Source organism: Pseudopodoces humilis, chromosome 25, assembly GCF_049639895.1.
Source record: "Pseudopodoces humilis isolate 2021_Gansu_Grassland_sample_001 chromosome 25, ASM4963989v1, whole genome shotgun sequence".
In the NCBI taxonomy this organism is placed as follows: Eukaryota; Metazoa; Chordata; class Aves; order Passeriformes; family Paridae; genus Pseudopodoces; species Pseudopodoces humilis.
The window spans coordinates 5063393-5078008 of NC_142224.1; the positions used below are offsets into that span (position 1 = coordinate 5063393).

Here is a 14616-nt window from a genome sequence, read left to right on the forward strand (position 1 = left end):
AGCTCCAGGGTTTGTCCCGGCCCTCTGCCCCACAGTGGCCACATACCTGCTTGGCTGGGACACTGCAACTCAGGGGTGCAGGAGGCACAGGCTGTGCTGAGCCCTCCTGGACATCCCAGAGGTGCTGCCAGCTGCTCCATCCCAGGCAGGCTGGCACTGCCCTGGCAGTGTTGCTCTGAGCTGGGGAGCAACATTCCACAGGCTTTCTCTGCAAGCAGCAGAGCCTGTTCAACAAAGCCTTCCCTGTGTGTGGGGGACACGGGCAGTGGCAGTTGCTGGTGCCTGCTGGTAGCCCCTTTGCTCCACTCGCTAGTCCATCTTGTCCTGGTCCTCCTGGGAGCGGTGGTGGCCCTGGCTGTGCTGGCACAGGGTGTCCAGGTGTGCTGGGTGCAGGACACAGAGCTGGGGATGGCAGCACCTCCAGGGTGCAGAAAACAGGACCCACCATGAGTGCCCCAAATGCCAGGGAGGAAGCAGGAGCTGTGCAAAGCTGGCCCACTGACACCTCCTGCATCTCGGGATCCATCCAGGGGAAAGCCTCACCCCAACAGAGCACACTCTGTGCTGGGCCAGGCTTAACTAGTCCCAGCCCAAGAGTAGGACAGAAGCAGGACATCAGTCCTATCAGCTCCAGAGACAAGGGGATGGAGAAGGGTGACAGCCCACATGTTCCAGCTCTCTGCCCATCCATGCACCTCGTGACAGAGCAGGCACAGGGACTGTCCCCCGCTCCTCCTTGCCCCTGGGGCTGGCAGCACTGCAGCCCTCCAGCTGACACAGCTCCACTGTGGAAGATCCAGGAGCAGAGGGGAATTTTGTGAGGAATAGTGAAAAGTCAGACAACAGCCCCTGGGGACGACCTCAATGCTCAGCATGGAAAGGGCAGCAGGCTGTGTCCTGCTTCCAGACCCTGTGTGCAGGAGGGCCCCATGGCCAAACATTCCTCGATGCTCTCCAGGCAGGGGAAGCTCAGCTTTGCTGAGTGCTCAGCATCAGTGTCAGCCCAGCCAGACTCTGCTGTGCAGCCCCAACCCAAGCCAGCAAAACCAAAGATCAGTCTCCAGGATTCTGCTGGAATCTGGCACTTGCCCTGCAATCCCTGGCTGCTCAGAGTGCCAGGACAGGATTCCCCAGGCTGACCTGAACCAGGGCCAGCCTGCCAGGGTGGGGCAGGGCTGCCTCCCCCGTGTCCATGTTCGCCAAAAACCTGCGGGTTCCCATGTCTGTGGGTGACAAGTGCAGCCCGCTGCCAGCAGTGCCAGCACACCCACGGAGCCTGTGCAGGTAAGCAGGGTGCTGTGTTCCCAGCACAGCAGCATGTGCAGATGCCCCACCAGCTCTGGGCTCAGCTCAGTTCCTCTGGAGAGCCAGCACGGTGTGGAATTGCCTTCCCTCTGCAAGGTGTGTGACTTTGGAGCAGCCACCAGAGAAATGTGCCAAGAAGGGACCTTATCCTGGCACCAGTCACGACGTGCAAAGACCTTCCCAGCGTCCAAGTCACCCGCTGCAAACAAACCTCTCTGGGATCTCATCTGGTTTCCAGTCCAGGCACTGCTGGGACCCCTTTCTGCAGTGTCACCCTGGGGGGTTGGCACTGTGACACGCCAGGTGTCCTTGGCATCCCCTCCTTGCATGGTGCTGAGCGAGGCTCGTCCGCCCTGTCCTGCTGAGACAGCCCCAGTGGTGCCGGGGGAAGAGAGGTTGCAGGGGAAGGGCTCAGGGCCAGCTCTCCTCCTGCAGCAGAGGCTCCAGTGATGACACAGCTGAGCCCAGCCCTGTTTTTCAGCCTCCTGGCACTGGCAGGGTGTGGGAACCTAAATCCTCCTTGCTCCATGCAAGGGACCAGTCACTTCTCTCTGTGTTGGTTGATTTGGTTCAGACCCTCTTTTCTCAGACCCCAGAGACAACAGGGACTGAATGTGACAGTCCCTAGGGTCTGAGAACACTGTCCTGCTCCCACAGACCCTGGTGTGAAGGTCCTGGCTCTGAGGATGGTGTCCCAGCAGGAGTCTGAGACAGAGCCCCAAGTCCTTCTCTGCCTGCAGGCTCCCTTTCCCCTCCGTGAAGAATGGGATACAGTGGGGTTTGTGGGGAAAAAAACAAAACTAAACTCAAAAAAAGAAAAATAAAAAAGGAAAAAAAGGAGGAGGATTTGCACAGAAAGGAAAGGGGGTGCAGCAATCTCTGTGGCTACGGTGACAGGAAACAATAAAGCCTTGTGCAACTTCACCTATGGCATCTTTGGGCTCTTCTCAGCCCCGACTCACACACTGCTGGCCAGGATGAGGAACGGGGCCACGAGCTGCACTTCCAACTCTGCAGCTCCCTCCTCCCAGCCCAGCTCCAGCCCACTGCTCCCCCTACACTGAGCAGGCTCCTGCCAGGCGTGCTCGGCACAAACCACCTCGGCAGGACTGTCCCTGGTGTCCCCAGGGCAGCGCCAGGCAGAGATAACGAGAGGGGACCCAAGCTCCGTGGGGCTCATCAGTCCTGGGGGGGAAAGGTGGCACATGCCAGGGCTGTACAAAACGTTTTACAATGAAGAGTGTGTGGGAAGGTTAAAACAGTTCCGAGATGTCTCAAAACCCTTCTCGACTGAGCCAGGCCTGGCTGGCACCTCCCAGTGCCTCCGCCACGGTCTGGGACCTGCAGGAGCACCGTGTCCATCTGCAGAACATCTCTCACAGCAGGCCAGGCCCGGGAACGGCACCGGGGCCCCTTTATCTCTCAGATTTCACCTTGTACCTGAGGACCAGGTAAGCCAGGAGCCGCAGGATGACAAAGAAGATGCCCAGGATGAGGAAGTCCAGGTAGAGCTTGGCCTCCTCCACATCCAGCTCCTGCAGGATCTTGATGGGTTTTTGGAAAGGGCAGAAGTCCTCGAGGCACTCCAGGTCCTCGCGCTCCATGGCGTAGATGGTGAGGATGACCCCCTCGAAGCCATACCTAGGGCAGAGCACACCCCGAGGGTCACCAGGGGCCCAGGGGAGCCCAGCACAGGGAGCTCTGCCCAGAGCTGGGGGCCCACCTGACATAGGAGACGTAGGAGCTCCACTGCAGGTAGGTGGGGATGGTCTTGAAGCTGACGAAGAAGCCCGAGAACAGCAGCACAGGGATGGCAGTGACGGGTCCCACAAAGGTGGCCACCTGGGGGGCGGAGGCCACTGGGGGTCACATCTCTGCCCACCTGCGGGCAGCACTTCACCCCAAATTGTCTTGGGGGCCCTTGCAACTCTGCACAGAACAGGCAAAGCCCCGTCAGACCTGCAGGGAAGTGGAAGCAGCTCCGATGAGAAGCCCCAGGGACTGGGCCACCAGGGCCGTGGCGGTGGCCAGGGCGGAGAAGAGCAGGAAGCGCGTGGCCTCGGGGGGCTGGCCCGTCATCCAGTACACGATGCTGCAGTAGGCGATGGGGCAGATCACCTGCACGGGGACAGAGACATCACCCTGCTGGGCCATCCCCACCCCACAGAGCGTCCTGGGGGAGGAGGGACCCCTCCACGGCCAGCCCGGGGCACCGGGTAGGAATTGGCTGTGCCAAGGACGGCACATCAGCGTCAGGGTGGTGACTAAATCCACGGAAAACTCACCTGGAAGGGCACATCAGCCATGGTCTTTGCCAGGTAATAGGCTTTGAGGCTGTACCAGTAGTTCAAGTGCTCCCTCAGGAATACGGTCATCTCCTGGGGGACTGCAGGGAAACAGGGAGTGAGCAGCCAGCAATTCCCTGCCCTGGGGTGCTCCAGCCCCTCTCCCACCCACCCTGGTACAGGTAACCAGGTAACCTGCATGGTGACAGGGAGCTCAAACCTTCATTGGGGAAAAAAAAATAAAAATCAGTGACTGATGTGGGAAATTTCCACGTGGAAAAGTCAGCTTGGGTGGGGCGTTTTAAGCAAAGAAGGGAAGCAGAAAATACAGATTTATTACATTTTTTATGTTTTCTCAGATCAAAAAAATAAAAATATTAAAAATATACAATATAAAAAATAAAAATAAAAAATGTTAAAAATATGTATTTTTAGTTATAAATTAAAAATATATATAATTATAAAACATAAAATCTTAAAATTCCAGCATTCTTCTTTGAGCCAACAAGGGCCAAACAGCCAAACTAAAAGGGCAAAACTGCAATGCAGGCAAACAGAAGATTTTCTCCCATTCTTTAGATTTTTTTCTTTCCTCTCTTATTTTCCCCCTTTTGCCCAATCCCTCTGGGTCCCCAGCACAGCCACACTGCCATGTTGGGGTGCCATGCACCCCACCAGCTGGGAGCAGCGAGGGCATTTTGGGGCGAGGAGCTGCTTACAGGTGAGGATGGTGGGCATGAGGGCAGCGAACATGAGGAAGAGCATGGAGAAGAAGAGGAAGCCGGTGTTGTTGAAGACCTTGCCCGCGTCGTTGCCGATGTGCAGGTAGAGCAGCCCGATGAGCACCCCGATGCAGATGTGGGACATGAACCGCAGGTGGGTCAGCACCTGCAGGCACAGGGGGGCTCAGAAAGGTGGGGCTACAGCCCAAAAACATCTCAAGGGAGAGGCAGGCAGCCCATGTCACTCCTTGTTGCTGCCAGCCCCCAACAGAGCCCAACCCCGAGCCCTGGCCCAGCCTCCCTTGTCCTCACCGTGTCCCTTAGGATGCAGATGAAGGTTCTCTTGAAGAGGATGCAGAACTGAGTTGAGGTGCTGGTGGCAAATGTGTGGCTCTCGATGTGATCCACATCCTGCAAGACCACGGGGACAAGGGTTGGGTTCACAGCACGGGGGCCCTGCTGGCACAGGAGGCTCCCCTGGGCCCCACTCACCGTCCCACATGTTGGGCATGATGAATCTGCCTTGTCAGGGCTGCTCTTCTTCTCAGCCATGGTGCACATCCCGTTCTGGACGGCGCGGAACAGGACGGGGTTGAGGTCCCCGTACTCTCCTGAGGCCACCTCGATGACTGTGGAGGAGGACAGGACCCCTGAGAGGTGCTGAGCCAACAGCACCTAACGGGAAGGGCACAGGCATCTCCCTTGGGCAACCTGGGGGCAACCTGGGCAGCCCCCAGGGCTTGGGCACTGGGTTTGGACCTCGCCACCCTCTGCTGGGGACACTCACTGAAGTCAGCAGGGTTGTGGTATGTGGGACAGTGGAGGCCGAGGCCCTTCAGGTAGGGGATGAGGTTGGTCACGACGCCCTTGAAGATGCACTGGCCCTGGCTGAGGATGTAGAGCTGCAGGAGAAAGCCAGGATGTGGCAGGTGCAGGGCAGCCAGGGCATTGTCACCCTCTCCTGCCCACCTCCCCGTCACAGGGTGACACAGGCCACCCTTGCCAGACCCCGGCCACACAAGCCCCAGGTCAAATGCCTGCAGCCCACCCCTCCCATGGCTTCTCTCCTGGGTCTTGGGGCCAGAGGGATCCTGTCCCAGCCCAAACCTTGTCGAACATCTCAAAGAGCTTGGCGCTGGGCTGGTGGATGGTGCAGATGATGGTGCGCCCGCCCTGAGCCAGGGACCGCATCAGGGACACCACCTGGAAGCAGGAGGCACTGTCCAGGCCGCTGTGGCCACCCAGGATGGGGTGGAGGAGAAAGAGACAGCAGAGAGAGAAGGGGAGAGGTGAGAGAGGGAGAAGAACATCTTAAAGATGTCCCCACTTGCCTCCCCTTGTGGGCACCCTCCCCTCAGATCGAGGCAGAAGAGCATCAGCCCCAGGGGCACAGTCCCACCCCATGCTCAGGTGGGCACCAGAGGGTTCTGGCCACGCCAGCAGGGGCAGCCCAGCTGGGCAGGCAGTGCTGGGAGCCCCTGTGGCCTCACCTGGTGGGCTCATCGAAGAACATGACGGGTGGATTGTTGACCAGCTCCAGGGCGATGGCCAGGCGCTTGCGCTGGCCCCCCGACAGGGAGCTGGTGCGGGTGTACGAGCACTCCAGCAGCCCCAGGGCCGTCAGGATCTCATTCACCTGGGAACCAGCCAAGGGTTTTCATGGACTCTCATCCCATCCCTGCTACCTCCCTTCATCCTTGCCATCCCCTGCTCCCCTTGTCCCCATCCTCGGGAGACATGAGGGGTCTGGGCCCACCCTCCTCAGCACTTACCAGCTCCTTCTTCACCTCCTGCTTCTCGCTCAGCTTCAGGTTAGCAGAGACCTGCAGGGAGTGGATGGCCAGGGAGACACGACTGTCAGATGTGGGGACCAGAACTGGCTGCACCGTGGTTCCACCCCTGTGTGCTCAGGGTAAAGGGAGCACGGGCAGCAGGATTTTGTTCCCGTGTCCCAGAGCCCTTGGAAATGCCTGATGTCAGTGTGGTCTCAGTGCCCACGGGATGCAGAGCTCACCATCATGGCCTCGAGCACGGTGAGGTGTGGCAGGAGCATGTCATCCTGCATGATGTAGCAGGACATCTTGCGGAAGGTGCGCAGGTCCCGCGGCCGCCCGTTCACCAGGATCTGCCCCTTCATCCCAGTCTCCCTGCAGGAAGGAGGAGTGGGGGAATGCAGCACGGCCCTGCACCCCCAGCCCCCCTGGTGCCCCCCAGCCTCACCTGTAGCCAGCCAGGATGTTCATTAGGGTGGATTTCCCAGCTCCCGAGGGGCCCATGATCCCAATGAGCTCCCGTTGGCAGAACTTCCCTGACAGGCATTTGAGGAGAGTCTTGTACCCTGGAGGGAGAGAGCAGCAGGGGTTTGGCTTCCCAGGGCAGCGGTGCTACAGGGATTTCGACACCATCCCAGCACCTGGAGCACCTCAGGACCTCCATGTGCCGTGCCAGGGGCTGTGTGTGCCTGGAGGTGTCTCCATCAGCATCCCCAGGGCTGTCACCACAGCAGCTGTCAACTCCAGCATGATCCCTGCCCCTGGTCCTTGGCTGATCCCACTGATTCCCAGTGCTGAAGAAGCTCCTGACCTGGATCGCAGCAAAGACCAGGGAAATCCCCGGGTCAGGTCTCAGAGCCGCTAAGGAAGATTACCAGGCTGTGACACTTGTCCTGGGCATGTCTTCAGATGCTGATCCCCAAGGCCAGGGGGGAGGGACAGCGCCGAGCAGGGCAGCACGGGGCAGGCAGAATTCCCAATCCGGCTGCTGCCTTCATTGGCATTCACGCTGTGGCACCCGGCAGCAGCCACTCCTAATCAGACCTGGAATTATCTCTGCTTTAAACGCGGCTGATTAGCATTTTCTGGCAGAAGGAACATGATGTGTCGGGAGGAAGGAACAAGCACAGCCTCAGGCTGTCAGGAGCTGCCCCTGAAATGGAGCCCTGGCTGGACAGCAATGGGAGAGGGGGGTGATAACACCACGGACCATCCCCTCTGTGGGGATGTCCCCTCTGTGCCCCGCGGGGACAGCCGCTGTGGGGCAAGGACAACAAACCCCAGCTGGGACAACCCCAGGGACAGACCAGGGTGGCACCTCACCGGGGGCTCCCTGTGGTTTGTCCATCCCCTGGGAATGTCATCCACGAGTGCCCCGTTCCTCCTGTGCCCCTCTCGGGGTCAGGAGCCCCGCAGCAGGAGGGGGTCCCGCGGGCAGAGGGGCGGCCAGGGGAGGGCGGGGGGCTGCTCAGGGTGGCCAGGGGCGAGCAGGGCCGGCAGCCCCCCCCCCGGCAGCACGGCTCCGCTCCGCGCATGCTGCTCACGTCGGCGCCACTGCAGCTTGCGGTGCGGTTACTCACGTTCATTGACTGCCAGTAACCTCCTGCCTCGGCCCGGCGGGCCAGCCGGAGCTGGGGGCTGTGGCCAAAGCCACCGCCACCCCCCGCCAGCTCTGCCTGAACGGGGGGAGAAAAGCGTCCCTCCCACCGCCATCCCACGGACCCCGGGACCCCTCGGTTTGCTCCCATCTGGTCCAGCCGCCCGAGCTTTTCCCCCTCTCTCCCTGCAGGGCATTGGCCCGCTGGCAAGCAGCCGCGTCCCTCCGGGCTGCTCCGGCACGATCCAGCCCTGGCGAACCCGCGGTTGTGCCGTGGACCCTCCTGGGATGCTTCCTCAGCATCCCGGATAAACAGGGAGGCATCATCCCGGCAGATGCCAGGGCTGCTCCCAGCGTGTTTCAGCGCCTGCGTTCCCCGAGCTGCACAGCCTGGGGACAGCAGCAGAGCCCCATCCGCCACTCCTGGCTGGCAGGGCCCCTCACCGAGCAGCCCTGTGACCTCGGTCCCCTCCTGCCTTCGGCTTCTGCAGATCAGCTCACCCTCCATCTTATCGGGCTGCCTGATTGGCATCCCATTAACTGAGAGCGCTAATTAAAGCAGACTGCCACCCACCAGCCGCCATCTGCCTCCCCTCTCCCCTCCCCGAGCACTCGGCCAGAGTCGCACACAGGGAAGGGAGCCTCGGCCTCGGCTGCCCAGGGAGAGGAAATCCCCCACAAACCACACCTTCCCTCTGAGCTGGGGCACCCCTGGGGTCTCCCGCTGCATCCCACACAGCCATCAGCAGTGCCGGGGAAACCCATCCCACCCCTCCTGGCTGCCCCGGGATATCTGCCCTGGCCAGAGGTTTCCCTGGAATGCGCTCTGCCTTCTCCTGGCATTGCACAGCGCAGGCATGCAGCAACTGCTGCGGGACACGAGCCTTCCCTCCTCCTCCCACGGACACCCAGAACAAACAGCCAGCCACAGAGAGCCCCTGGCACTCGGACAGACCGGGGTGAGATCATGGCATGCAGAACGGGAACGGGCTGTGAGAGCCCTGCGGGTCCCATCCCCTCCCTGCCCTTCCCCACCTGCCGGCTCCTACCTCTCTTCCTCCACCAGGATCCCTCCCGCACGGAGTAGGACAGGTCGATGAACTCGATGTTGACAGCCGAGCGCTTCGGGAGGTGGGAAAACCTCTGGGCCTCTGTGATGTGGTTCTCCACCTTCTTCAAGTGGGTGGTGAGCAGCGGAGCATCCGGAGGGCCGGCGTGGCACACCGTGTCCTCCAGGGCGATGGAGACACAAGCGGGATCCATGCCCTTCTCCGCCATCCTTCCGCTCTGTGGGGAGTGCACAGGGATCGGCTCGCAGCGGGCTCCCTCTTCCAGGCACTGCAGGGACCAGCCCACAGCAAGTCCTGTCTCTCCTTCTCCTGCTGGCTCCAGGCCTCGCTGTCCCCTCCGCCCAGCTGCGGCCAGCACCCACATCTGGCTGGAAGGATGGACCCAGCCAGCGATGCCGAGCCTGCGCTGAGGGGCTCAGGGCGAGGAACAGCAGGATTTTGTTCAGCTCCACAGTCAATAATTCATGCACCTCCTGCAGCTTGGTCCAGCTCTGCTGCTGGAGCTGCTCAGCTCTCCCAGCCCCAATCCCATTTGTCCCGGTGGGTGCAGGATGGGAGGTGGCAGAGCTGATGTCCTGCCCTATGCCTGGATGTCCCCAGGGACCCACCAGGAACCAGTCCTGCCCCAGCCTTAGGGAACACAGGTATGAAATCCTAAACAAGCAGATTACTCCAGCTGGTTTATTGGACAAAGCACGCCATGCTCCTGGAGCAGAGCAGTCCTGGATACATCAGACCCTCAGACAGTGCTTGGGTTCCCCCTGAGCTTGCTGGGAGAGCCTTAACAGAACAGGGAGGGGGCTCTGCTGATGCCATTCCTTCTGTGCCTTACTCGGCTCATTATTTCACCTTCAGGCTCTCACAGCACAGCCCCAGAGGCCAGGCCGGCACTGAACTGGGGCCATGACGCTGATGCACCTGCCCCAGCCCTCTCCTGCCTGCAGCGCTCCACAGCCGGCTGCAGCACAGCCCAGCTCCGCTCGGCTCGGGGACTCTGCGGTGCTGGGAGGATGCTGAGCCAAGCAGGGTGGGGAGCACGCTTGTCCCGGCTCTCAGAGGCTGGGAGGGGGTCGGGGATCCCCCCGGCAGCAGGAAAAGGAGCTCGGGCTGTGCCTGAGAGGGCTGTGCCCTGCACCCATCTCGCCTCCCGGTCTGGGGTCCCACCGCCTCGCTAACCTACATTCAGCGGGGCTGCGGGCAGTGGCTCTGCGGCTGCAGCACACACACACGGCCCCTGCGAGGGGCGGCCGGCTGCCGGGAGCTGCGGGAAATGCCCCCAGCCCGCTCCCTGCTGCAGGCAGATCCCGCTCAGGGCTGGAAGGAAGCCAGCCCAGCCCCGGGGAAGGAGGGGTGGGAAGGAGGGGTGGGGGTTCCCAGCCCGCGGGTCCCCTCCCAGCATCCGCGGGGTGCAGGAACGGGGGGCTCGGGGGTGGCGGTGGGGGGCAGCGGGCTCGAAGCGCCCTCGGGCTCACCTTGACTCCTCCGGCTGGGCGTTCACGGAGCGCTAAATCCCGCAAGCGGCTCTCCGCGGCTTAGCCCAGCCCCGAGGCGCGGGGTGGGGACGGGAGGGCTTTGCCCGAGGATGCTCTTCCTTCATCCCTGCTCCCCGCCGGCCCCCTCCATCCCCAGCCCCCCCGGGCCCGACCAGGTCTCGGCTCTCCCGCAGGCTCACCTGGCAGGGTGCGGGGCGGCGGCTCCGCTCCCGCAGCGCCCCCGCCTCGCCTCCTCCGCAGACAAAGGGGCGATGCTCGGGGGGCCCGGCCGGGCGGGGCCCGGCTCCGTTCGGTTCGGTTCGGTTCGGTTCGGTTCGGCTGCGGCGCTCAGCGGAGGGAGCCGGGCTGGGCGCTGCCCCCGCGGGTGCCCGGCCCGGGTCCCCTCCCCATCCCTCCGCGGGGCTGGGTGGGCAGGGCGGGCGGGGGGCGCTCCGGCCCCAGCCCCGCAGTGGCTAGCAGGAGCCCCGCAGTGGCCAGCAGCCCCCCCGGGCCGGGCTGCTCGGGGGCGCCCCTCTCTGCCAGCCCCGCGGCCGGTGCTACCGGGCGGGGAGCAGGATGGGCGGCAGGATGGATGGATGGATGGGCTGCTCGGGCGGGCAGCGCTGCCAGGCAGCGAAAAATCCTCTTAAAGGGACCGTCCCTATTTCCTCTCGCTGCCTGCCAGCAGGCCCGGAGCATCCCCGAGCACACGCCGGGGCTTGGCCAGCCCTGCCTCTGCACCCCCCTGCACTCCAGTGCCGGCTCCCGTTCGCATCTGGGACACAGCCCACGCAGCTCCCCCCACTGCCCCCGCAGCCCAAACCCCCCTGAGTGAGCCCAACACACCCTAAACCCACTCCCATCCTGCACAGACACCCCAACACAGGCACGGGGTGCCACCCGGGCTGCAATGGCTTGGGACAGCCATTGACATGGGTGACAGCTGGTCACAAAGGGTCATGGCAGGGGGCTGGCCCTGCAGGGTTTTACTCCCAGCACACCCTCCCTGGTGCAGCTCATCCTGCAGGACCTGGATCCCCCTGCACCTCCCCAGCACCACGCCTGGCTCCCTCCTCGCTGTTACTCACACCTCTCACCCACCACAGCACTTAAACACGAAAGACATATGGAAATGAGTGGCACCAGCAAAAGTATTAATTAAAAAACCATCTGTTGAGCCAAGGAGAACTTTCCCCGCCCCTCGCCAGCTTAGGGCTGTGTTGCCGCTGAAGATGAATAGATCACACGGACACAGGTCGAGGTGTGGTGAAAAGAAGAGAGAGTTTATTTTTCCTCCTAGGATTTATAGGTTTTTGACCACGGCCAGGGATTGGATGGTCAGGATAACACTTTCTCACTGCACTGGCCATGAGAGATGTCCATCACAAGACATGTAACAGAAAGAATGCACACATATCTATGTTTACAGTTACTGTCCTGGGAAAGTCTTCAGAAAACCATGTTAGCAAGCTCAGAAGCTGAGTTTTCAGGGTGACATCGCTGGGCCAGATCCCAGGGCAGGATCCAGGCAGAAGAGACCAGGGAGCTGGGCCAGGGGAGGGCATCCATGGAGCCAAACTCCTTGTGGAGGTCTAAAGTCATCTTGTCATGGATCAAGAGGCACGTGGGACTCACCCAGTTCTCTCTGTACCCAGCAGAGATGTGGGTGCCTCCCATGCCTGGGGCAGTCCGCAGTAGCAGGTCCCAGCCCAGGCCTGCTCTGTGCGGTGCCAAACAGCCCTTCCTCCCTGCAGGGGGGCAGAAGGAGGGCCTGGGAATGACCTCACCGATGCCAAACCCCATTCTGCTCAGCTGGGCCCAAGCTGGTGGCCATGAAGTCATTTCAAGGTGGAAGGAAGCAGGGATGGAGCCTGGTGCCGTGGACACATTCACATCCCTCTAAACCCCAGCTGGGACCTTCCCAGCCATGTCCCTGTGGTGGCTCACTTGCTCAGGACAGTGACAGAGGGAGCCTGTCCTGGTTCTGTCATCTGTGTTCAGAGCTGCAGGGACAGAGCAGGCAGCAGAACCTCTTTGCATGACAGGAAAATCTGTGTGATTCCCTGCAAATATATTTTTAATGACCCATGGCTGGTCCTCCAGCATCCCCAGCAATGCCATCACGTGCTCCAGACCACCCTCTCCTTCCCTGGGGGAAAAAAGCTGCTTCCATGGCTGCTTCCTAAGGAGCCAGAGATGTCCTCAAGGGGCACAGAGGTGTTCCTGATTGGAGCCAAATCTCTCCCTTTGTGGCCCCAAGCTGCTCTGAGGAGAAGCCCCTTGGGAAAGGGGCTCTTAGGGCAGGACCACAGATCCCCTGGAAGGAGCAGGACCAGTGGATGGAGCAGCCCACAGGAAAGATTTTCCACCTGGGAGATGAGACCTTTCTCCACTCTGCACTCCCAGGGAGGCTGCCGGGAAGTTTGACCCACTGGATCCCTCAGCAGTGGGTGCTGCAGCCCTGGCCAGGCTGCTCTGTCTGTGGCATGGGGACAGGAGGCAGATGTCACACTCCTGCTGGCCTCAGCAAGCTCAGAGGGCAGCTCCACCTCTCAGCTGGAATTACCTGACACGGAGAAATCCCAGCCTGCAGCACTGAAGGACAGGTATTTTGTAACAGGCACAGGTGCTGCCTCACCCCTGAAAGGGATCTGAGGCTTCTGTGGGAAGCAGCCAGAAAAATGGGTGCTGCCACCACTGTCCCCAAACCCAGCTGCAGGAAGCACACACAGATCCCAGCACAGGCTGCTCCCAGAGCATCCCCTGCCCTGGAGAGTCCTGGGACGAGCCAGCCCTGCAAGAGCGAGTGCAGAACTTCTCTTCTTCTCTCGGATGACAGAGCACAGCGATGGAGACACGAGCACAGCCCCGGGTGGCCCAGCTCTACCTGGAGGAACCTGAGGAGAGCAAAGACAAGCAAATTTGGAGCCGTTCGCAGCTCCCACCTCCCAGTGCCAGCCTCCCCCACAGCCCAGCGAGCCTCAGCTGGGCAGTGCCACCTCCAGGACTCACCGCAGGGTACGTGGCAGTCGCACTCGCAGATGTCACAGCGCTGGAACCAGCGGGGCCAGCCCGAGAGTTTGGTGACACAGGCTGAGATCTTGATGCAGCCGCTGTTGAGGAAGGCTCCCAGGTGCTCCTGGCTGCCGCAGGACGAGGAGCACTTGCCGGCGATGTCCCGCTCGTTGATCTCGATGCGGCCGCGCAGGCAGATCCCTGCAGGGGCAGAGCCCATGGCGGGGGGCTCGCCTGGAACCCCGGGGCAAGGAGGGCTCGGGACGTGCCTGCAGCCGCTGGCAGAGGCTCAGCGCGACACCCGGGCTACTCACGGAGGCAGGAGGGCTTGGGGGTCCAGCGGCCATCGGACTGGCAGGCGCTGGCAGGGTCCCCCAGCAGCAGGAAGCCGGGCCGGCAGCTGTAGCGCACCACGGAGCCCACCCACCAGTCGTTCCCGTGCACCACCGAGTTAAAATCCGCCTCGGGCCGCCCGCAGTTCACTGCGGACAGGGATGGAACCGGGGCTGGCAGCCTGGGCAGCCTGCTGGCCACAGACAAAGCTGGGTGCCCCAGGCTGCTGGACACACGCACTCGTGAGTGTGGCACAAAGCTCAGCAGCGTCCGCAAGGGTCCCCCGTCCTTCTCCCTGGGGCTTTACCTCTGCAGAAGGACTTGTAGCCCAGCCAGCAGCAGCTGCCGTTCCCACACTGGCTCCTCTTCAGCTCCTTGTGCCGCCCCTTGCAGCCCCCCACGCAGATGGGCGCCGTGCCAGACCAGTAAGTGTCCAGGTCTCCTGGGGCCAGGGGGGCCAAGGCAGGGCTGAGCTGGGCTGGGGGGCGAGGACACCGTTCCCAGCAGCTCAGAGCCCCACAGGGAGGTGTGGGGCTCATCCCAGCCCACCCCAACCCTTGCTGTGGTGCGGAGTGCAGCCTCTCAGACCTCAGCTCCCATGTCCCCTCTGCCAAGCCTTGGTCTTGCTCCTCACTGGGCAGGACATGTGCCAGCAGCTCTGGGGCACCCCATAAACCCCCTCATCCCCCAAACCCCCTGTTACCTCCTGGGTCCTGGCAGGAGGCGAGCGTGGCCAGCACGGTGAGGAAGAGGAGGCCCAGTGCCATCCTCTGCCCTCCTCCCCTCGCCCCTCCAACCACAGACCCCTCTCTGCTCGCCCAGGAGAAAGTGAACCTGGTTTCCACACACATCCCAGGCCAGGGGATGCTGCAGGACATGGGGGAAGGGAGGAGACATTCCCTTTAATGCCAATCCTCTCCCCAGCAGATAATCTCTGGCAGATTACCCTGCCTGGACCCAGTGTTTAAAGGGACACTCCCAGCACCCAGCACCCGCACCCAAACCCGACAGAACGCAGGCACAGCCATGCTGGAAAGAGGGCCAG

The 14616-nt window shown here is 61.9% G+C and overlaps 2 protein-coding genes across 3 annotated transcripts; both read right to left on the reverse strand.

The window, feature by feature from the left end:
- Positions 1-2225: 2225 nt before the first annotated feature.
- On the reverse strand, positions 2226-10713 carry ABCG4 (ATP binding cassette subfamily G member 4). Of its 2 annotated transcripts, none has more exons than XM_088066880.1 (15): positions 10424-10713; positions 8731-8968; positions 6533-6650; positions 6327-6459; positions 6085-6135; positions 5803-5948; positions 5420-5543; positions 5100-5214; positions 4805-4941; positions 4625-4723; positions 4310-4478; positions 3591-3691; positions 3265-3423; positions 3029-3147; positions 2226-2946 (listed from the first exon to the last, which is right to left on the reverse strand). In XM_088066880.1, exons 2-15 carry the CDS (start codon positions 8957-8959, stop codon positions 2721-2723), a joined length of 1926 nt encoding a protein of 641 aa, XP_087923006.1. In that variant the 5' UTR covers positions 8960-8968; positions 10424-10713; the 3' UTR covers positions 2226-2720. The 2 variants fall into 2 exon arrangements, with proteins under 2 accessions (XP_087923006.1, XP_014115280.1); XM_014259805.2 differs by lacking the exon at positions 10424-10713 and adding an exon at positions 10224-10365.
- Positions 10714-12990: 2277 nt separating this feature from the next.
- LOC148182595 (complement receptor type 2-like) lies at positions 12991-14376 on the reverse strand. Its single transcript, XM_088066877.1, has 5 exons — positions 14275-14376; positions 13879-14013; positions 13553-13720; positions 13236-13439; positions 12991-13120 (listed from the first exon to the last, which is right to left on the reverse strand). The coding sequence occupies exons 1-5, from the start codon at positions 14336-14338 to the stop codon at positions 13107-13109; spliced, it is 585 nt and encodes a 194-aa protein (XP_087923003.1). The 5' UTR covers positions 14339-14376; the 3' UTR covers positions 12991-13106.
- Positions 14377-14616: the final 240 nt, after the last annotated feature.